The 22,583-nt window shown below is 45.6% G+C and overlaps 1 protein-coding gene across 2 annotated transcripts in view; it reads left to right on the top strand.

The window, feature by feature from the left end:
* Positions 1-22,583, top strand: part of SERPINB5 (serpin family B member 5) — a 142,618-nt gene that overhangs the window by 73,695 nt on the left and 46,340 nt on the right. For both annotated transcript variants that reach the window (XM_078687912.1, XM_078687911.1), the window contains one exon: positions 19,518-19,655. In XM_078687912.1, coding sequence (XP_078544038.1) covers positions 19,518-19,655 — 138 coding nt within the window. The remainder of the gene's footprint in view (positions 1-19,517; positions 19,656-22,583) is intronic.

The raw sequence follows: 22,583 nt of genomic DNA, 5'->3' as shown, positions 1-22,583 counted from the left end.
AGTGCAACAGTAGGGAAAGCGTTGGATAGCGTAGGGGTAAAAATTACTATTCCCACTCCAGAGAGTGCAACAGTAGGGAAAGCGTTGGATAGCGTAGGGGTAAAAATTACTATTCCCACTCCAGAGGGTGCAACAGTAGGGAAAGCGTTGGAGAGCGTAGGGGTAACAATTACTATTCCCACTCCAAAGGGTGCAACGGTAGGGAAAGCGTTGGATAGCGTAAGGGTAAAAATTACTATTCCCACTCCAGAGAGTGCAACAGTAGGGAAAGCGTTGGATAGCGTAGGGGTAACAATTACTATTCCCACTCCAGAGGATGCAACAGTAGGGAAAGGGCTGGATAGCATGGGGGTAAAAATTACTTCCCACACTACTCCCCCTTTAACACACAACACACTACACATACAAAAAAACACAATTAATATAAATATCAAATAATCAATGAATAAAAATTAATATTATTAAATTGATGGAATTATAAATGAACTAATTAACACATATTAATTACCAATTAATTAACAATAAATACCCAAAAATAAATACAATCTCTTTAATTAATTAAATGTAATTATATCACACCCTATTCCCCTATAAACACACAACCCACTACACATAAATAAATCACATCATTTAATCACTTAATAATAATTAATTACCAATTAATTATTAATTAACAATAACTAAAAATTAAATGTATTAGCACATTAACTCTAATTAATTTAATTAACGAATTAATAATAATTAATTACCAATTAATTATTAATCGAACAATAACAACAAATTAAATATATTAGCACATTAACTCTAATTAATTTAATTAACTAATTAATAATAATTAATTACCAATTAATTATTAACCGCACCGTTGCGGCGGCTTTTCCCGCTGTGTGCGGCAATTTACGATTTACCGCGTTACATGACGAGCTCAGCTCGTCATCAGCACACGGTAGGTAACGCTGATGACGAGCTGAGCTCGTCATCAGCATGGAAGGGGTTAATTAACACTAACAAAAAAGAGTAAATACTACTACATTAACTCTAATTAATTCAAATAACTAATTAATAATAACGAATTAACGATTAATTATTAATTATAAATATTTTACAAAAAAAAAAGTAATTATTTATTACTTCCCACCCTATTCCCCTATAAACCCACAACCCGCTCTGATACTAAAACGCAAAATGTAAACAAAATTACTAATTTCCAAACATACATTAAAAAACATATTTTACAAAAATATAAAAAACATAATAAAATACATAAGACTAAACACAATTTCGATATTAGTAAATTTCGATATTAGTAACATACATACCTTAAAAACGATATTCTGTCTATCGATATTTTGCACATCGATATTCTATACCATCGAAATGAAAACATCGATATTATTGTATGTCGATATTTTAATTTCGATATTTTGTCTCTCTACCGTATGTATCTAGGGGGCGGCCTCGCAAGTGGGGTAAGATCTGGGGTGTTTGGAACGCATATCGTGGGGACATCTGCACACCACCTGAGATGGACCCTGCCAGTGTGGATTTGGAAGACACCTAAACCAATTCTTTATATTTTGCTTTATTTGTCTACCTCTGGAAGTCTATGTTCTCTATATGTATATGTGAAAGTACTCAATGCGCTCTGGTCAGTTTTGAGTTGTGTAATGTCGTTTTGTTTAATAAAAAGATATTAAAAAAAAAAGCGTTTTTGTATGTAGCTAACACTGCTTTGTATACTGCGAGCGCTGCTGGGTCATATGATTTGCGCCAAGACCTCTCATATTGGCGCAGAATTTGCTTCCTTCGCCTCAGGTCCTCATTGAACCAGGGGGCCCCTTTGCCCTTGTTCCTAACTCTCTCCCTCCGAGCAGGTGCCACCTTGTCTATGCCTCTCTCAACCTGCAACTGAGGGACTTACTTTCCTTATCAAGGTTCTCCATTAGGTGCCTTTTAGGGAAGATTCTGCGCAGAGTTCCCACTATGTCGCCTGCCTCGATTTTTTTCCACCATCGCAACACTCTCCATTCCGGGGGTGGTTGGGCCGGTCGAGTGGCAAGTGGAACCCGGCACCTGATCAGACAATGGTCTGACTAAGCGCAAGGACTGATGTCTGTCAGGCTAGCCGGTGGCTGGGTGGTCCAGACGAGGTTGAGGGTGTGTCCTTTGTCGTGGGTAGGGGAATTAACAAGTTGTTGAAGCCCCATTGTGGTCATGACCTCATCTAGCTGACTGGCATTGGGTTCTATGGTCCCAGTGGTAGTTGAAGTCCCCCACCACCAGAAGTCATTGGTACCGTGAGCGTAGATGACTGACTAGTTCCTTGAATAGCTAATTGAACCGGGGAACGATCGAAGGGGGTGGTTCACCACCAGTGTTGCTAGGCAGGAGGATTTGGAGCTGCACTGCCAACTCAGACCAAAACCCCTATGTAGGTTAAAGACTGCCCTCCTCCCATCTGTACTGCTGCCAGGGATAACAGTATACATTATCTAGTTAGCTAGGACACTTTAATAGCACGTTTTCATGTGGAAACCACAACCTCTGCCCAATCAAAGCAAGTACTCCTGGCTCCCAACATGTGGGTGGAGCAAAATCCCCTCTTTATGAAGGCTTACATAATTGTCTGGTGATAGTTTTGCTGTCAAGCCAGACTATAAAAACCACATCCCTACCCAAGGTAAGTGATGTTCCTTGGTGGAAATGTGCACACCCTAAGCCGTGCTATAATACAGGTAAAATACAGAGGAAATAATTTTTTATTTTTTATTTTTTTATTTTAAAAGTTTTGTATAGCTCTAGCTAGACCCATGGGTATCAGAGTGCTTCACATACACATTATGGAAAACAGAAGGGCCTTATATTACCTAGGAGGCTGACAGTAAGTAAGCAAACCACGGATAAAGAATACAGCATGGACAATAAAAAACTGTGCAACGAAGGGGGAGAGAAAACAAGAAAAACAAGGTGATTAGCATAGTCCATTCATCAACAATCCTTGAATGGGAGTCAACTCGGAGTATTGAGGTCTAGGTTAGTTGACGTTGTTCAGGAAAGTATTTGTAAAGGAGATGGAGTTTGAGGTCTCTTTTGAAACAGGAGAAGGGGGGGTTGCATCTGAGAACTCCCGAGAGAGCACTCCACATCCTGGGAGCGTTGCCAGAAAACGATCAATATTGGGTGGTTTTCTTCTTCATTTTTGGCGGAATGAGAAGGAGTGAGTTGGAGCTTCTCAGTGTTCTGGCGTGACCTGCTCTAACCAGTTTGTTGTTCAGGTAGTTGGGGGCCGGAGAGTGGAGGGTTTAGTGTGTGATGCAGGCCAGCTTGTAAATACATCACCCTTCCATGGGAAGCCATTTCAGGGATTTGAGAGCTGGAGTGATGTGTTCAAATCTTTTTACTCCAGATACAAGTCGAGCGGCCATGTTCAGCACTGCCCTTAGAGGGGCTAGGTGAGCTTTAGGAGTCCCTGTAAGGATGGCGTTCCCGTAGTCTATTTTAGAGAGAACCAGGGATTGAACTACTGTCTTGAGGTCATCATAGGGAAGAAAAGGTTTCAATTTCTTGAGGTGTTTAAGAGAGAAAAGAGCACTTTTTGCAGAGTTTTTGATGGGCCTCCATTGATAGGTTCTTGTCAAGGGTGATGCCTAGCGACTTAACTGAGTCAGATAGAACGAGGGGGAAGTTTAGAGCAACCAGATTCTTGAGCCACTCTTGGATAGGACGATGGTTGCTTTTTGGAGACAATAGGATCAGTTCCGTTTTATCTGGGTTGAGCTTTAAGTGATTGACGTTGAACCAAGTTAGGATCTCCGCTATAGTGGTATTGAGGTGTTGGATGTCATCGGGGGACTTGATTTTGTAATAGATGTGGGTGTCATCCGCGTAAAGGTGGTAACTCACTCCAGCTTTTTTTAATATGTTTGTGAGGGGCTCCATGAAGAGATTGAAGAGGGAGGAGCCTTGTGGTACCCCAAGTGTGACTTTTGTTGGCTTCGAGAGACAGGAGTTGATTTTAATTTGTTGCGAGCGATGCTGGAGGAAAGAGGTGAACCATTTTAGTACAGTACCATTTATGCCGGAGCGCTTCGACAAGGTCTCAAGAAGAGCTGGATGATTAACTGTGTCGAATGCTGCAGATAGGTCAATAAGGATGAGTAGGCAGGCATCACCATCATCTTCTAAGGTTTTGCGAATGTCGTCCAAGACGTTGAGTATGGCTGTTTCAGTGCTACAGCCTTTCCTGAATCGCGATTGGAAGGTGTCGAGGAGGTTGAACTCATCAATGTGTTTATTGAGTTGGTGGAGAGCACATGACTCCAATGTTTTTGCAAGGAATGGGAGGTTTGAGATAGGTCTGAGGTTGTTCAGATCATTAGGGTTGGCCCCTGGTTTCTTGAGAATGGGCGTGAGTTGTCCTAGTTGAAGGGAGTCTGGGACACGGCCTGAGGTGAGAGAGGCGTTGATGATTTTTGTCCAGAAAGGGGAGATGATGTGGTTGAGTTCTTTTATGATTGTGGAAGGGAGGGGGTCCATGGTGGGGGAGGAAGGTTTTAGATTAGAAATTATCTTGAAGACCTCGATTTCCGCCATTAGCTCAAAGTCGGACCAGTGCGCATTGTTTTTTAGCTGGTGGCCGGTCTGATTGTCCTTATACAGAGCTCTTTCTGCGTGGTCAAGGGAAGTAGAAGGGGGACAGGTTATGAGGGAAGGAGTGTTTACAGTTTGTATGAAGAATTGATCAATTTTAGAGACTTTATTAGTGAAGAAGTTGGCAATTTCTTCACATCGCTCATTTGTGGCTTCGATATCTTGAGAGGGGGTGCCATTAGTTTGGTTTTTGACAATGCGGAAGAGTTCTCTCGGTCTGCTTTTTCCCAGGTCTAGTTGGATGCGGAAAAAGGACGCCTTTTCCCCGAAAATGTGTTTTTTGTATGCCTGCCGAGCAGATCTAAGTTGTGTTAGGTGTAAGGTCGAGGGGTTAAGCCTCCAAGCCCTTTCCGTTTGTCTGAGTTGGCGCCGTTCATCGTTTAGCTCCACGTTAAACCAGGGTTTCGATTTGTTTTGCCTCTGTTGTTTGAGTTTGAGTGGAGCTACTTGGTCCAAACCCTCTGTCATTTTTTAGTTAAAGTGTGTAGTGAGGTCATCAGCCGTCCATGATGAGGGATGAAGTTGAAGATGTGGATAAATCATGGATTCAAGTTCGGATAATGGGACTTTTTTGATGTTTCTGGTCAAGAGTTTAGGTTTAACGTCACGAATAGGTTGGTGGCTGACCGGTGTGTCAATCCTGAACAGGATGAGGAGGTGGTCGGATCAGTCAATGGGAGAAATCGCTCTCAGAGAGACCAGTTTGTTGTTGGTAATGATCGCATCTAGTGTTGCACCTTTGATGTGAGTTGGCTTATTGCATAGTTGTTTGAGGTTATGTATTTCCAGAAGGTTGGATAGGTTCAGGACAGTGGAGTCTTTAGGGTCGTTCCAGTGGATATTGAGGTCACCCAGGAACACGTCTTTGGTGTCTGTCAAGAAGAACCGTGTTATTAGGTCTGTTAGTTCTTCGGGAAAGAGAGTACGTTCTCTAGGCGGATGGTAGATGGTGTGGAATTTGATGGATGAGGTGCCCTTAGTGGTGAGTTCGACACCCAGGTATTCAAACGATAGGTATTCTGCAGGTTTGAGATTGGTAATCTGTATTCCAGCTTTGTGGATGATTGCTAGTCCCCCCCCCCGTTTTGATCGGCCTGTCTTGTCTGATTATGTTGTACCCTGGGGGGGGGGGCGGGAAATTGAGCCAGGATTTAGTGAGGAAAGCGATGTCAATTTCTTCAGCGGAAGAGCTTCAGCAATGTCAGTGGCATGTTGTACTGCTGATCTGTAGTTTAGGAGCATACAAGAGAGAGGGCGGGCAGTCTCGATGATGGGGGGAGTTAGGTGGATAGAGGTGTATTGAGCAGGGGGTCTAGGCGAGTGGACAGTATTAGGTATTCTGTTTGTGCCAATAATAACAGGGATGTGGAAAGGGGCTGACTTCTGTTTGGAAGCGAGGTCCGAGTCATTGATCTCATCTGGTTTCGGTACCGAAAAGGGCTGCTATGCCAGTTAGGACTAACACCTAGATTCATCAAAGTCCCGTTTTGCGAGTCTGTAATAGCGATTCATAAGGAATCGCTATTAAGGACTTGCAAAACGGGATTCATGTAGGAATTGCAAAAAATATTGCGATTCCTACATCTTCCTTAATTGCGATTAGCAATTGCTAATCGCAAATAAGGAATAACTTCCCATTCATTCCTATGGGCCTACATGCCAATAGGAATAAATAGGGAGTTATTCCTTATTTGCGATTAGCAATTTGCTAATCGCAATTAAGGATGCGATTTCAAGGGTGCCAGGGGTGTCCATAGGACACCCTGTAGCACCCCTGAAATGTAAATTTACACAGGTGTTGCGCACACACATGTCCAAAGGACATGTGTGTGTGTAACATGCATCTGAGAAAAATGCACTAAAGTGCTTTTTTCTATTTTTTCGCTATTTACCACGAAGTCAGACTTCGTGGTAAATAGCGGCCAAATATTGCGAATTCGCAATTTAAAATTGGTAAATGAATTGCATTTAAGGAATCTCAAATAGAGATTCCTTAAATGCAATTCCTCGCAAATATGCGATTTCGCAAATAGCGATTTTTGCATTTGGGATGATGAATCCCAAATGCAAAAATTGCGCTCGCAAAGGGCCAGATTCTGGGAATCTGGCCCTTTGCGAGACGATTTTTCGTTCATGAATCTAGCTGTAAGTGTCTGATTCGCTGCTGGACTGGGGGGTCGAGGGGTGCTCTGGGGGCCATGAGAGGTGTATTGAGTGGGGCCATGGGAGGTGCATTGAATGGGGTAGGGGCCATGAGAGGTGTATTGAGTGGGGCCAAGGGAGGTGTATTGAGTGGGGTAGGGGCAGTAATACCCAGGGAGAGGGAGCACAGTGGCTTAGCTCTGTTGAGGAGGTTTTGTTGTAAGTGAAGGAAATGAGCAGTAAGGGAGTTAATTTTCATCTCCATTCTGTTCAGTTGCTGTGTTATTAAACTGAAAAAGTGTGAGGTTTTAGGCAGGGGTCGAGACTGACTTGGGTCTATGGAGGGAGATTTAACAGGGGTCAGGGATAGGATGGAGTCCCTAGGATTAGGAGAGGGGAGAGGTTGTACACAGGGAGCCGGATTAGTCATGTTCCCATTTGAGGAGTTCAGAGAAGGAGAAGTGGGACTAGTGTCCAGGTGAGGAGGGCGAGAAATTCTAGGCAGGGCGTCCGAGGTAGGTTGTGTATGTCGGAGTGCGGCAGTGGAAGGGGAGTGTGCAGAGGAGGGAGGGGGGAGAGAGACCAAAGGATTGGAAATGGCGTTAGACCCGGGGGGGGGAGACAGGGTCAGGGGAACAGGGACTGTGTAGGGGGTCGGGGAAGATTGTGCGGGAGGGTTCGGATTATCAGGGGTGGGGAGGGGAGTGTCTGAGGGGATTTCAGTCGCAGGAGGGCTAAGGTTAGTGACCAAACTGTCGAGATCGGCCTTGTGGGGATTGTTAGTTGTGAGTTTGTCTCTCCTGGTGTGCACAGTTGATGTGCTCGTGGTGGGTGTTTGGCGACGGAGGGTAATGATAGGGGTTGTGTGATTGAAGTGAGTGATGGTGGATGTCCATGAGTTGAGGAGAGGGTCTTTAGGGCAGGGAGATTGGATCAGTTCCACGTTATTAGTGAGGGTGGTGAGGGATGGGGGAGATAGGGTTTGATGGCTCAGTTGAGCTAACGAGGAGAGAAGTGTGGGGAAGTAGCAGTCAAAAGTGGTGAGGTGCGGGTCGGTGGCTTGTACGAGAATGGTTCTATTCTGTAGATGGAAATGGTGAGTTCCCCTTTGAAGGTTGGGATATGGTAGTGGAGATTTTTTCACCATAGGGAATGGTTACTGACTTGGCGACATGGAGGTGAAGATAGAAGGTGTTTTTCCATTTAGCCATTTAGTTTTCGTGCTGCCGTTGGACGCTGAGTGGTAGTTATCTACAATGAGTGTTTCCGGGTGTTGTTTTAGAGTACTGTGTTTGAAGTTCTTTTTAGCATTTTGTTAGGGTAGTTAATAGACCAGGAGTTGGGTCCGTAACGCACGAGCGTAGAGTTTTGGGTAGGGTTAGGTGGGCGCATGATTGAAAGGTAGAAAAGTCGAGACGTAGAAGGTAAAACCTAATAAGCATAAAAGCACATCTATAAGCATAAATCAAGGTGCATAAAACATACTACAAACATTATATTTCCTAGCACCTATAAAAAGCACACTAGAGCTTTGTGCCCTACAAATGTAATAGTCCCCTGGGCCATCTGGCCATCTCTCAGGGGCTCACATGCCCTCTGTCCAAAGTCAGGGTGCGCTGCCAATGCAGCGACAGTCACAGGTGCGCACTTGGCACAAACCTAAACGTGGCAGCTGCCCACTACTTGCTGGGCAGCGGGGCATCTTCAATAAAGGGCCTAAACGTAGCATCTAGCGCAAGTGCTGCGCAGTTGTGCATGCCACGGTAGGGGCGAAGGAGTGTGTCTCACTCCTAGATTAAGCCCATGTTCCCTAAAAGTGGGAATTCCTTCCTACAAGTTTCAGATGTGCTCCTGTCATGATTATGAATGATAATTTCATATCTTATTTGTATTATTAATACTCCTCAATTGATATGTCAGCCTAGTAGAAGGAGGATAAATATAGCGACGAAATTTCAATCCTCCTTAGGTGACTTAGCTTTTCGAGGGCAGACTAGTTTCAAGCTTCACTATAATCCTGAATACCACTCTAATATGGCTGCCATGTTAGCTCTGAACTAAGGAGTAGTCCTATATCTCTTTCAATGAAGTTGGATTCTTAGGGAGGTAGTCCTCTGTCACTTTCCCTGAACAAATTTGTAATCAACCTTTAATCATAGTCCTATGTCTCTTTCCAACAATGGTGACGAATGTATAGTCCTTTCTTAGTTTAGTTGTTAGTCCAGCCATTTTGCGGTAGGGCACAGGAAACTTTTTAAATAAACCTAAGATGGGACCTCACCCTGCCCACCAGGCCAACAAAAATGACAGTTGCACAAGAATAATCAAAAGTTATGGCAGGGGGCTACCTAGATTATATTAAGTCATTTGATTTGCAATGTCAGCTCAAAAGAACTATGCCCCCGCCTCGGTAGATGCAAAGGAAGGACCTTGAAATCCGATAGTCCTCTTTCAATTTCTGTTGAGAGGACCTCAGGGAGAGTATTCTCTTTTTTTTTGTGTATTTTTATTTATTAATTTTTTTGAATACGTGAGGATGGTAAATTAGTTAAAGAGATCTCTAGGCCAGACCTAAACATTAAACAGTCTCTCAAAACAAGCATTGGCACAGCCAACAGGCCTCCCCCTCGGGACCCCACAAGCGCTCAGCCGTGCAACACTTGATGTTGTTGCACCAAGGACATTGTGCTGGATAACTAAACACCTACAAAGTCCCAAAGGCAAGACCCACCGGCCACGCCAATGCCTGCCTATTGTTTTCATGTTTTACCATTTTTTATATAATTTTATTTTGAAAAATGTCTCTCTAAAAATTATTTCTATGTTAAATTTATTAATGTGTCATATTTGTTTATATATGCTTTTTAATAGCATTTGTTTAATTGCTGTTAATATTATTTATGTTTTTTTTAAACTTTTTATTGATTTTCAGAGTTTTAACAAAATGAGACAGTCTTTTGTATAAGAAATCATCACAGCACCACACAGTAGTCTCTTTTATGTCGATGAGAAAAGGTGTCTTCCATAGTCAGTCAGTGTAATGCTGGGTAGTCCTTTTTTGCTTTTATTTTTATGGATTCAGCCATTTTGAGTGCTGGAAAGTTTGAGGGAAAGGCCTGTGTAAAGTTAGAGGAGTAATGGCCTGTGGGAAAATGGGTCTCCCTTTTCAGGCGACATGTGTGAAAGCTCCGAATATTCCCAGGCTCGAAAGGGGTAGAGGAGTAACACGCAAAGCTGGGGTTTCCTTCCTCAGCTTATTGCAGAATCATGACATGTGCAATGCACGTTTAATATGTTCCGTGCTGCATCATAGTTTAGGTTTATTTTTTTTTTAAATCTTCTCCTAGTCATAACAAATATCCCTGGCATACGCAAACAGGAACCGCCAGAGACCTTGGGGCTGAGTAAACGCCCCTAGAGCCCTATGGGGGGAAGAAAAAGAGTGAAAGTTCTGTATGCCCCGGGGTCGAATCAGTGAGGATTTGGTGCGCAAGCCACACCACGGACAATTACAGGCGGCTGGTCAGGTCAGGCGACCACGGGAGATTTCACTATTTCAGTCCCTAGAAAGCACTCAACCGGCCAGCTGTAAGTCCGTGTTCTCATGCATGCCGCTCCGGTCACACTCCGGTAGGCATCAGCAAGCCTCAAGCTACCGTGCTTCCCTGTACCACAGAGCAGGGCCGTGCTTTCGAGCACCATAGGGAGCATCCGGTCAGCCAGAAGACCATCCAGAAAACAGGCTATCCTGTCCAGAGGGGCCGTTCAAAAAAAGGACAGGGTGCAATCGCTGGTCCTCTCCAGATTGGACTACTGCAATTCTCTTCTTACTGGCCTCCCCAAATCCCACCTGTCGCCCCTTAAATCTGTTCTCCATTCAGCAGCTCGTTTCATTTATGGGGCCAAAAGAAGCGACCACAGAGAACAAAAATATTGTGACAGTAAGCATATGTTAAATATTCTGAATTCCATGTACCTTGAAAAAATATTTATCGAAATAGTACATATATGTGGTATATAGTAAGTATAGTGAAACTATACCTTCGCAATATTTTTGAAGGACGATATTTTGTATACAATATTCCTGTAGGATACTCCTTAGCATTTACTAATGTCTAGCAGTGCAGACCATGTGTGCATTTGTACGACTTGCTTAACTTCACCACGCTGAAATCCCTGGGAATTATGATAATAGCTTTTGTGCTTAGGCTGTGTACTGTAAGCAAAAAAAATGCTTCTGTGGGATAGGAGGAGTTGACGGGAGCAAAGTGCATTATATATATATATTGCACGCTTCTATGCCAGATACGGCACAATCACGAGCTAGGAGCATGTGTACAATTCAGTAGCCGATTGGTACACATGCTCGTAGCTCTGGGCTGGTAAGATTTTTCCTGATATTTCTTGTGGGCGGTGATGGCGCCATATATGGCCATTAAGAGAGGGAATCGATTTTCTCTGATAATCTCAAATATATGTATGGTCTTATTTTGGATTGACTCTTATCTTACTGATTAAATGTCTCCTTCCACGACCTCAGGAGTAATTAATGTCAATCAATCAATCAATCACTGCATTATATAGCGCGCTACTCACCCGGGAGGGTCTCAAGGCGCTGGGGGAAGGGGTGTGTTACTGCGCGAACAGCCAGGTCTTGAGTTGCTTCCTGAAGGAGAGATGGTCTTGGGTGCGTCGAAGGTGAGTGGGGAGGGAGTTCCAAGTCTTGGCTGCCAGGTAGGAGAAGGATCTTCCTCCGGCGGTGGTTCTGCGGATGCGAGGTACGGTGGCGAGTGCGTGGCTGGTAGATCGTAGCTGGCGCGTGGGCGTGTAGAAGGTCATTCGGTCGTTGAGGTACTTGGGTCCCAGGTCGTGTAGGGCCTTGTGTGCGTGGGTGAGGAGTCTGAACGTGATTCTCTTGCTGACGGGGAGCCAGTGCAGTTCTCTCAGATGTCCGGTGATATGGCTGTGTCGGGGGATGTCCAGGATGAGTCGTGCGGAGGCGTTCTGGATTCATTGGAGTCTTCTCTGGAGTTTGGCTGTAGTTCCGGCATAGAAGGCATTCCCGTAGTCCAGTCGGCTGGTGACGAGTGCCTGGGTGACGGTCTTCCTGGTTTCAGTGGGGATCCATCTGAAGATCTTACGGAGCATGCGCAGGGTGTTGAAGCACGAGGAAGAAACGGCGTTGACTTGTCTGGTCATTGACAGGGAGGAGTCCAGGATGAAGCCCAGGTTGCGTGTGTGGTCTGTAGGTTTGAGGGCGGTGCCGAGGGCCGGGGGCCACCAGGAGTCGTCCCTGGCGGAGGGTGATGATCCCAGGATGAGGACTTCCGTCTTGTCTGAGTTCAGTTTGAGACGGCTGTTTCTCATCCAGTCGGCGACGTCATTCATCCCTTCGTGTAGGTTGGCTCTGGCGGTGGTGGGATCGTTGGTGAGGGAGAGGATCAGCTGGGTGTCGTCAGCGTAGGAGATGATGTTGAGGTTGTGTTGGCGTGCGATGGCTGCGAGGGGGCTCATGTAGACGTTGAAGAGGGTCGGGCTGAGAGAAGATCCTTGTGGTACGCCGCAGATGACTTCGGTGGCCTCGGATCTGAACGGAGGGAGGCGGACTCTCTGGGTTCTTCCGGTGAGGAACGAGATGATCCATTCCAGTGCTTTCTCTCGGATTCCGATGTTGCTGAGGCGCTTCACTAGGGTTCGGTGGCAGACTGTGTCGAACGCTGCGGAGAGGTCCAGGAGGATGAGGGCTGCTGTTTCCCCGTTGTCGATCAGGGTTCTGATGTCGTCAGTGGCTGCGATCAGGGCAGTCTCGGTGCTGTGGTTGGCCCGAAATCCGGACTGCGAGTGGTCGAGGGATCCGTTCGTCTCGAGGAAGGCGGCAAGCTGTATGTTGACGGTCTTCTCGATGACTTTGGCCGGGAAAGGAAGGAGCGAGATGGGACGGTAGTTCTTGAGGTCGGTGGGGTCCGCTGTTGGTTTCTTCAGGAGGGCGGTCAGCTCGGCAGCTCTCCGGGAAGGTGGTGGTGTGGAAGGAGGCGTTGATGGTGTCTCGGAGATGGGGTGCGATGGTGGCGGCTTTGTTGAAGACGTGGTGTGGGCAGGGGTCGGTTGGTGATCCGGAGTGGATGGAGTTCATCATGCGGGTGGTGTCTTTGGTGCTGATCGGGGTCCAGTTGCAGAGGGTGGTGGTGGCGGGCGTTGGTTCGGTGGTAGGGTGCGTGGTCTGTGAGTCGAAGCTGTTGTGTATGTCGGCGATCTTGCGGTGGAAGAACGAGGCGAGGGAGTCGCAGAGGTCTTGCGTGGGAGTGATGTCGCTGGTTCCGGCACTGGGGTTGGAGAACTCTTTGACGATGCTGAAGAGTTCTTTGCTGTCGTGGGCGTTGTTGTCCAGTTGTTCTTTGAGTGCCGTCTTCTTGGTGGCGCGGATCAGTTGATGGTGTTTGCGGGTGGCGTGCTTGAGGGCAGTCCAGTTGTCTGTGGTGCGGTTGAGCCGCCAGGCTTTCTCGAGGTTGCGGCAGTTCTTCTTGGATTCCTTGAGTTCGTCGGTGAACCAGGGGGTTTTCTTGCTTCCGGGTCCTCTGGGAGGGTTCTTGAGTGGTGCGAGGTCATCGGCGCAGGCGGTCAGCCACTTGTTGAGGTTGCTGGCTGCTACGTTGGGGTCCGTTGTGCTGGTGGGAGTGTTCTGGCTGAGGGAGGTGGTGAGTTGCTCGGCGGTGATCTTGTTCCAGCTGCGGCGGGGGACCCGTTGCGGATGGAGGTGGGTCGTAGTTCCACTGAAGCTGAAGTGGACGCAGCTGTGGTCAGTCCAGTGGAGTCCGGTGGCGTGGCTGAAGGAGACGTGCTTGCTGGATGTGAAGACAGGTTCCAGCGTATGTCCGGCATAGTGGGTGGGGGTGTCCACCAGTTGCTTGAGTCTGAGGTTGGCGAGGTTGTCCAGCAGGGCAGTGGTGTTTCTGTCGTTGTTGTTCTCCAGGTGGAAGTTGAGGTCCCCTAGGAGGATGTAGTCGGCGGAGGGAAGGGTGTGCAGGCTGATGAAGTCTGCGATGTCTTCGCTGAACCGCGTGCGTGGTCCCGGTGGTCTGTAGATGAGGGTGCCTCGGAGGGTGGTTTTGGGGTCGGTGTGTATCTGGAAGTGCAGGTGCTCGGTGGCGGGGAAGGTTTTGTCGGAGTTAGTCGAGATGCGGATGGTGTTCTTGTGTATGATGGCGATGCCTCCTCCGGTCTGGTTGACGCGGTCCTTCCGGGTGATCTTGTAGCCTTCCGGGATGGCTGTGGCGATGTCGGGCGCTGAGGAGGCGTTCATCCAGGTTTCGGTGAGGAAGGCGACGTCCGGTGCAGTTGTGTCGAGCAGGTCCCAGAGTTCCACGGCGTGCCTGTGGACGAATCGGGTGTTCAGCACGATGCACTTCAAGTGGTTGCTGTTAGTGTTGGAGTCTGCAGGGGCGGTGCAGGTCCGGTGGCAGATAAAGCGGCAGGCTTTGCAGGCGAAGGGTCCGTTGGTGCGTCTCGGGGTGGCTCGGTAGCAGGCAGGGTTCCGGCCGGTATTGAGTGCGTTGAGAGTGGCGGCGTCGTAGGTCTGTCGTGGAGTCTTGCATCGGTGGTGGGGACCAGGGGTTCTGGCGCTGGGCGCGGTCCAGGCGCGGACGGGCGCAGACGGGCTTACCTTTGGCGCACCTTCGGCGCTCATTCGGTGCTCCCCCTGCGCGGTCGCTCTGGGGGCGTCATAAGGAGGGAGCCGGGATGGAGGGTCCGCTGGGAGGCGGGAGCGTGGGAGCCTATCGGCTGGCGGGGGGCGGGGCCGCGGCAGGCAGCGGTGGGAAAAAACGAGTGCGGACTGGCGGGCGGCCCTGCGGCGGCTGGGGCGCTTGTGGGAGAGGCAGTCGGCGCAGGCAGCAGGAGGCAGGTAAGGCACAGGAAGCAGGAGGCACGAGGAGCGTGGGGGCGACCAGGCCGATGAGGGCGCAGTGGTCGCTCCAGATGAGGAGTCGGGGTCCCCTTAAGAAGGGAGCCGGGAGGGAGGGTCCGCTCGGAGGGGGGAGCAGGGGAGCCTATCGGCTGGCGGAGGGGCGGGGCCGCGGCAGGCAGCGGTGGGAAAAAACGAGTGCGGGCTGGCGGGCGGCCCTGCGGCGGCTGGGGCGCTTGTGGGAGAGGCAGTCGGCGCAGGCAGCAGGAGGCAGTTAAGGCACAGGAAGCAGGAAGCAGGAGGCATGAGGAGCGTGGGGGCTACCAGACCGATGAGGGCGCAAATGAGGTTGCCCCTTATTGAATTTGTGAACAAAATTATTTGTTGGATGTTCTGCCAATATGCACTGTTTGTCCTGATGATGACCATTCAAGCTTAGCTTGGTCGAAACGCCATTAACGCCTATGTGTGGTCTTTATTGAAGAGGAAGCAATCCTTGCTATTTCAGTTTTTTTGTTTTATCTAAACAGTCTATGTAAAAAACTTTTTCCTCAGCCACTGTCTATGTTTACACTGTTAATTGTCTCTCTATTGTTTGTTTTGTAACTAAGCGAGCACCACTGTTTAATTATTGTATTGTTTTTTATACTATTTTCTTATTAAACTTTGCACATATTGTAATTTTTGTAGGGGTATCATTTTGTAATTTTATTTTGCTATTCTCTATAGTTTGCCTTATGTGATGTAGTTCTTATAACTGTTTGTTATGTCACTCAAACGTAAGTTGTATGTATTGTACGACTTGAACTTTTGTTAGGATTCTAGTCATAATCCAAAGCAAGTCAAACTAGCATATACAAAGACAACCTATTTAAAGATTGTCATATGTTAATTGAATAAGATTAATTTCCCCCTGAAGGGACATTCCCTAGTGCCAAGCTGAAGATTCAATTGAGGATGGGGAAGTTAAGCAGCTGGTGTGAGCAAGTAAAGCCTCTGAAGACATAATCAAATAAACATCTGTCTGTGAAGATGAATGGATTTCCTCGGGTGTCTAACTGTTTGAGCAGGAGCAGGACAGGCAATGTGGTATCAAGAGAGTAGAAAGGGGCATCTGAATCTAACTAGCTTTATCAGGATCCAGCATTTCCTGATAACGTGCTCAACACTTCTTTCCAGACATCACACAAAGGAAGTTTTCAGCTGCATTGTCTTCAGGAAGTATCTCCAAAGGATTGTACATTATGGTCAACCTATCCCCAGAACATACGCTGAAAACTCATTATCCAGCTTTCAGTGAAACTCAGAAAGATAAACAGTTCCCACAAAAGCGAAAAATTCATGTGTTAGAAATTAGGTTTCTGGTTGGCAGAGGTATGCACCCTGTCCAAGCAGGAACCACAATTCTAGTCAGGGTAAGTTAGACACACACCATAAATTAACCTTTGCTCACCCTCTGGTACCTTGGCACAGAGCAGTCAGGCTTAACTTAAGAGCAATGTGTGAAGTTTTTGTGCAACACTTCAAACAGTAAAACAGTGAAAACACCACACAAAAAGATACCAAAAATAAACTGAAATATAGTGTTAAAAAGCACAAAGCGCCAACCAGGGCTATCTGGTCACACTAGACCGGGTCAAATCCAAAAGTTCAGGCCAACTACGATGGAGTGCGGGTAAGATACAGGGCACACTCTTGTCCTTGTTTGCGTTCTCAACGAAGATTCGATGCATGGCGCAGACAGAGGAGGCGATGTGTCGTCGTCGATCCTCTGGGTGTATGTGATGCATCGGTTGTGAGCTCCGCAAAGTTGGAGATGCGTCGAAGCTGTAGGGAATGTGCCGTGCTGATGGCAAAGTGCTGTACTCGATCCTCACAGCAGCTGCGATGTATCTTAGTCAAAGGGGATGCTTTGATTCAGAGCGGTGCAACTACGCGATGCACAGATTTTGGCAGTTGCATCACTTTATGCCCACTTCCAAGGGCTCAAGAATAGATTTGCACCACTTGACAAGACAATAGTCTCATATGGCAGAGTTCAGCTGCTGTAGGTGGATGGGGTGGGCATCTTTAATGTCCCTTAGACTTTGAATAGGAGGCAAGCCAGCAAGCCCCTGGAGTCACTCTGGTTCTGGGTTGGAGAGATTCAGGTCCAGTCCTTCTCACATCCAGCCAAGGAGGGCAGCAGGTTAACAGCAGATCTGGAGTCAAGCTGAGTAGCAGTCCAGTAGAGTGACAGTCCTTTCAGCAGCACAGCAGTCCTTCTTCCTGGCAGAAGTGTACTACGTGGGAGGTGTCAGAGATCCAGTACTTATCCCCAGTTGTGCCTTTAAAGTGTTGGAGACTTCAAGAAAGGCCTTTGAAGCACACAGAGTTCCTGCCCTGGCTACAGACTCACAACAATGGGGTATGCACCCCTTTGTGTGAGGACAGGAAACAGCCCATTCAGGTGTAAGTATCAGTTGCTCCCTCCCATCCTACCCTGCATTGCCATCAGGACATGGATGGCCCATCAGTCACCCCTAATCCCCCTTTGTGTGTGGCTGTGTACAGGGAATGTGATAGTAGAACACAGGATAAATCACACACATCACAGTATTAGGTCCATGAAGTTCAGGCACAAGTAGAGCTAGCACAGGCCAAGACAACAACAGAGACCACAATACTGGATTTATAGGCTCCACCAGAGCTGGAGATGGGGCAGCTGAGAATAGCCAAAGAGGCTATGGGTCTATGGTAGTCATTCAGAAGCAGGGAGGAAGACCCTTCATATACCGAAGCTGCAGAGATGGCACAGCCAAGGAGACCAAAGGATATTCACAGACCCCACAGTATTAGCTCTATGGGGGTTTACCCAGAAGCAAAGCTAGAGCAGTTCAGGATACCCATAGCCACCAAAGTAGTAGGTCTATAAGGTCTACCCAGAGGGGAAGGTAGCACATTTGAAAGATAGCCACTTTACTGTTTCAATATTGGTCCTCTAAAAATATATACATGCTGCAGCCCAAGAGCATCCAAGGGTAACCATTGAGATCACCATAGTGGGTCAATAGAGTCCACCAAGAAATTGTGGGGCAAGCCTTAAGAATGGGTGACACTGAGGAAATTATTAGAGGAGGATATAAGTGTTAGTGCTAAAGAGGTAGGTAGTTCTTGGATTTAAGGCGAGACAGGAGGATGTACCTAGGTGATGAAATGGCTGAGGCCAGACCCTAAGCCCCACATGACCCCATCAAACCCTAATTTATGGGATTCTTTAACAGCAGGTGTGTAAGGGCGACTCCCAAGAGTGAGTGCTACGATGTAGCCAATAAAAGAAAATGAGAAACGTCCTTCGGAAGGAAATAGTTACTTTATCTTAAGGACTGGTAAGGCACTGACACTACAGTAATGGTTCAGTGGCTTCCACTTAGTAGTAGTAAAGGAAAACTCACAGGAGTGGGTGTAACAGTATTCCAGGGAGTAAGAGTCAAATTGTAAATCAATGGATATAGAACTTGGGTTTTTGTTATGATTAGAGCAGGGAAGGAAAGACTCAAGGAGGAGAGGATGATATGAGGGCATTGGGCAGGGGTTCTAGCCTAGGCCCTTTTAGGCAACAACAGGCCAAAGCAAGGAACACACTATAAAAAGATGGCCTTGACTCTCTGCCCTTCGCATGGGCATCCTTGGGGAAGAGGTCAAATACCTTCGGAGAAAGCATCATTCAATTAGGTAGCATCAGAGGTCGAGTAGACCAAGGGAGTTGCTCATTAAACACATCATCCTTAGGCAGCCAAACATCCAAACACTATCATAGACTTAGGAAAAGACTAAATGAGTGGGTAGCACACACATAAAAACACTTTGAAATCAATTATGTATTGGGTAGATGGTGCTGCATAGGGCATAATCCAAACCATTTTTAGCATTAATAAGAACAACAAAAAGAATCCCGTTTGAGTGTTCTTGCATGTCCAAGGCACCCCTAGAATTTCCTCTCTCTCGCCAACGAGCTGCTTTTTCGATGGGCAACCGAAGGGTCATTTTGGAACTGTGGAATGTTTTACACTGCTCTTCGTTCCAGCATTAACTAATAAACACTTCACTTATGGTATGGAAATGTACAAACACGGAATTAAAAATACTTCACTCAAAATCGCACAATTAAGCTAGGTAGTGATTCCACAGTCAGTCACAAGACATTTGCTCTAGCTGGTCCTTTGAAATCTGAAAAGTTTTTGTTATCTGCATGATCTGAAAAAACCCTTACTTTGAATTTATGGTTGGAAAGAGCTTAGGGATGATTTACAAAATGTGCATACATTTCTGAAGGAGGTGATGGTTCTCCCATTTGGATTATTCTGCTGTCGGGGCTTATTTTGTTGGAGGAACTTCTGTGGGTAGATTCTCGCCTAGAGGAGAATCTTTTGGCAGAAGAATTGGAGCTTTCTCCAGAAATCATGAGGTTTTCTATCACCAAACAACCTAAAGCAGACAGGATGTGTTACCTAATGAGATGCTACAAAATTAACCCCCAAGACTGAGTGGGACAGCAATATTGAAGAAAATATTTTATAAATGTATGTATTTTTAATCACAGTTTTTCAATGCAATTTAAGGTATATCAGATATACAAAAAATAGCATCTATTTGTATTTCAATTCTTAAATTTTTTTATTGACGTATTTTTATTGTTTCAGGCACTTTAAATATGTTATGTTGAAAGATGAGGAAGTTCTTTGACATTTCTATTCTGCTATATATTCCAGTGTATCTGGTATTTAATTTTCACAAATAGATCCTAGCGCTTTTTTCTTTACTGCATTATTTTTTTTACTGATAGGTACTTCACATAGAAACCGCCAAAGACGTTGATTTTGGATACCAATCATTAGCCTCGGACCTAGCAAAAATTTCTGATGCACATTCCTTGAATCTGATTAAACGTCTGTATGTTGACAAATCACTTAACTGCACAAAGGTAAGCTTAAAAAAAGCAGATGTAGTCTTACAATGCACGTACAATAATGCATATTTGAGTTTCCAGGAAAGTCTCCTGTATCTATTTCCCGTTTTACTTTTCTCTCGTGTATTTTTCTTCCTTTCATCTAAGTTTTGGCTTCTGATTCTAGGTTCTGAAATCCTCTCTTGTATAATTTTATATGTTACTTTTACTCGTCTACTCCCGTATTTGATACCTCAATTTCATGGATCTTTGTGATTCTTAGGTCGCCTCATTACATAAGACAATGATCTTCACCCGAGCTCTGATTACACAGATTAATGTAAAAATGGCAAATTATTAGCAACGATCCTTGTAACAATGCTTGAGATGTGTATATAAAAAAAAGCACAAATCACTAGAGATGTGGACAGGGAGCAGAAAAAGAGGTTGAGTACCCTAGCTCCTAAGAACAAGTATGTAACACAAGGAGGTAGCTGTTCCTAAAGGAATAGATCCATATGGGGGAGGGGGGGCTATTGTCCAGGAAGGATGTTAGAGTAATGGGGGAGTTTCCTTATTTGGTAGTGTTGCCCCCATACACCCCTGAAGGTGTCATGCTTCAATATTGGGCGTTTTTGTTCCTGGTAGGTTCGGCGCTGCAATACCCCATGGGCCCCGTGAGTGAGCTCTTTTGCAGAGATCTTTTAAAGTAAAAAACGCTGTCATAGTGAGTGTAAATGTGTGGAGCTGGTGCATTGGTTTATTTATTTATTTATTTGTGCGTTTTTATATAGCGCTGACTTTACCCGAAGGTGTCAGAGCGCTTCACAATAGGAACAGAACTGATACATGAGAACATTACAAGTGAACAACATACAAAAGCAAACGTTACATTAAATGAAGCAAAAAAGACAATCGTGCGCCAACAAATACAAGAGGTAGCAAACGGTGCATTACAAAAGTGACAATCGTGAACCAACAAAATACAAGAGGTAGCAAACGGTGCATTACAGGAGGAAAAAGTGACGTGTGCAGGTTACAAAAGCGTACAAAGTAAACATAGAGGTATAATACTGCAATATATGGAGGGCACTGAAGCACAAGAACAAACGTTACGTAGGTCATGGTGGCACTTGTGCAGGTATCGAAGATAAACAAATGTAAGAGGTAGAAAACAGTGTGTTACAAGAGAAAGTGACGGGTGCATGTTACACACGAGTACCAAACACAGGAAGAAAGATAATACTGCAATAAATGGCAGACTCTCAAACCACAAGAACACACTGGGAAGACACTTCCATAGTCATGTAATGTAGATTTTTCTATAATGGAAGGGCTTCCTTCAGATAATAGAGAGGACATGGATTACATTTAGAAGTGTCTTTGAAGGAGGAGAGCTTTGAGGTTAGTTTTGAAGGCCTGGGAGGAGGTGGTGGGTTGAAAATACTGTGGTGGTACCCAAAAAGGGAGATTATTAAATCATGGATCCACCTAGAAAGGTCAAAAACAGAAGCCAAACTGGTATTTACCAACAATGAGGAAACGCTGTTTAGTCATAGGGGAAGTGGATTAGGTCTTCATGTTTCACTCCCTATTGGTCCAGAAGGGAAGGGATCCATGCTGTTTCATCAGGACCGAGTATAGTGTAATAGAAGTAAAAAGCAAAATATAACCCTGCCCAGATTCTTGAGAGGGAAACTCAGGTAGTGGATATCAATAGATTACCCACATGTGTCCTAGTTTGGGTATGACTACTAAATTAGGCGCAAGAAAAGGCGAAGGTCAGTTGCCTACAAAATATATATCCAACCCCCTTTTAGCAAACGATATAGCCTCTTAGTTAAGAACAGGCACTCACTGTATGAGATGGTTATCTCTTGTAGTGGTCGGTATTGTCTCCTACCCCAGTCTGCTCACACCAGCACAGCGTTGTTTACTTTAAAAGATCTCCACCAAAGAGCCCTCTTGCAGGGCCCGTGGGACATTGTAGCAAATTCGCCCAAGTGATGAAGCATGACATCTTGACGGGTGTGTGAGGGCAACACTTCCAAATAAGGAATCCCCCCCTTACTATAGCGTCTTTCCTGGATAATACCCCCACGCATGGCTCTATTTCTTTAGGATCATCAAAAATAGCGTATTTTCCTAATCTATAATAACATGCACATATACAACGAGCTTGAAGTAGAGCATGACCACAGAATATAACAATTTCCCAGTTTGAAAGTCAGAGCCACTATCTTTGAAACATGGTTGACTGTCCTAAATCCAGTTTAAAAACCTGCTTGAAAGAGTTTTTGTATAATCTGTCACCTCTCTTCCACACATCCCTGCTTTATAATTTTTCTGTCATTCTTGGTCCAAAGTGATTTAGGTTCCACATCAATTGGCTAAAACAGATATATGTTTTAAGGACCAGTAACAGACATCTGATTGAGCTAACTTAGAAACATTTTTATGTCACACTGTGTATTTTTGGTTTAGATCCTGATCCGTGAAAATAATCACACATGTTCACTTAATTTATAACTTATAATTGGGTTCTGAGAGGGGCACATAGAACATGTAATTATTTTGGATTCCCATGTTTGTGTTGTGAATTAAGCCGACCAGGGTTGGACTGGCACAGAAAATAGGCCTGGTCGCTAAAATAAAAGTGGTTCCCTATTACTGAATTAGAAAAAAATAGTCAGTGTTTGGAAATGGGGCAGTTTTGAACTTGTAAAGAAATGCTCTATAAGTGTTTTTCAAGATACGGAAGACTGTATGGACTTGAGCGTGCTGCAGGCGACGTTTGTAAAAATATCAGGGAAATCAAGAGTAATAAGGCCACAAACACAATAAACGTTTCAGTAAAGGTCTCAATAAATTATTCCCTTGCTCAACCCTTGGTAGCTGGCTGTGAGCAGGCAGGCTTAGCTTAGGAGACAGGTGTGTCACCTAATGTGTCATTTCATTTGAATG

This window comes from Lissotriton helveticus, chromosome 4_1 (genome assembly GCF_964261635.1).
Source record: "Lissotriton helveticus chromosome 4_1, aLisHel1.1, whole genome shotgun sequence".
Classification (NCBI taxonomy): Eukaryota; Metazoa; Chordata; class Amphibia; order Caudata; family Salamandridae; genus Lissotriton; species Lissotriton helveticus.
Note: the sequence above shows the minus strand (reverse complement) of the source record. Positions and strands in the feature narration are given on the sequence as shown.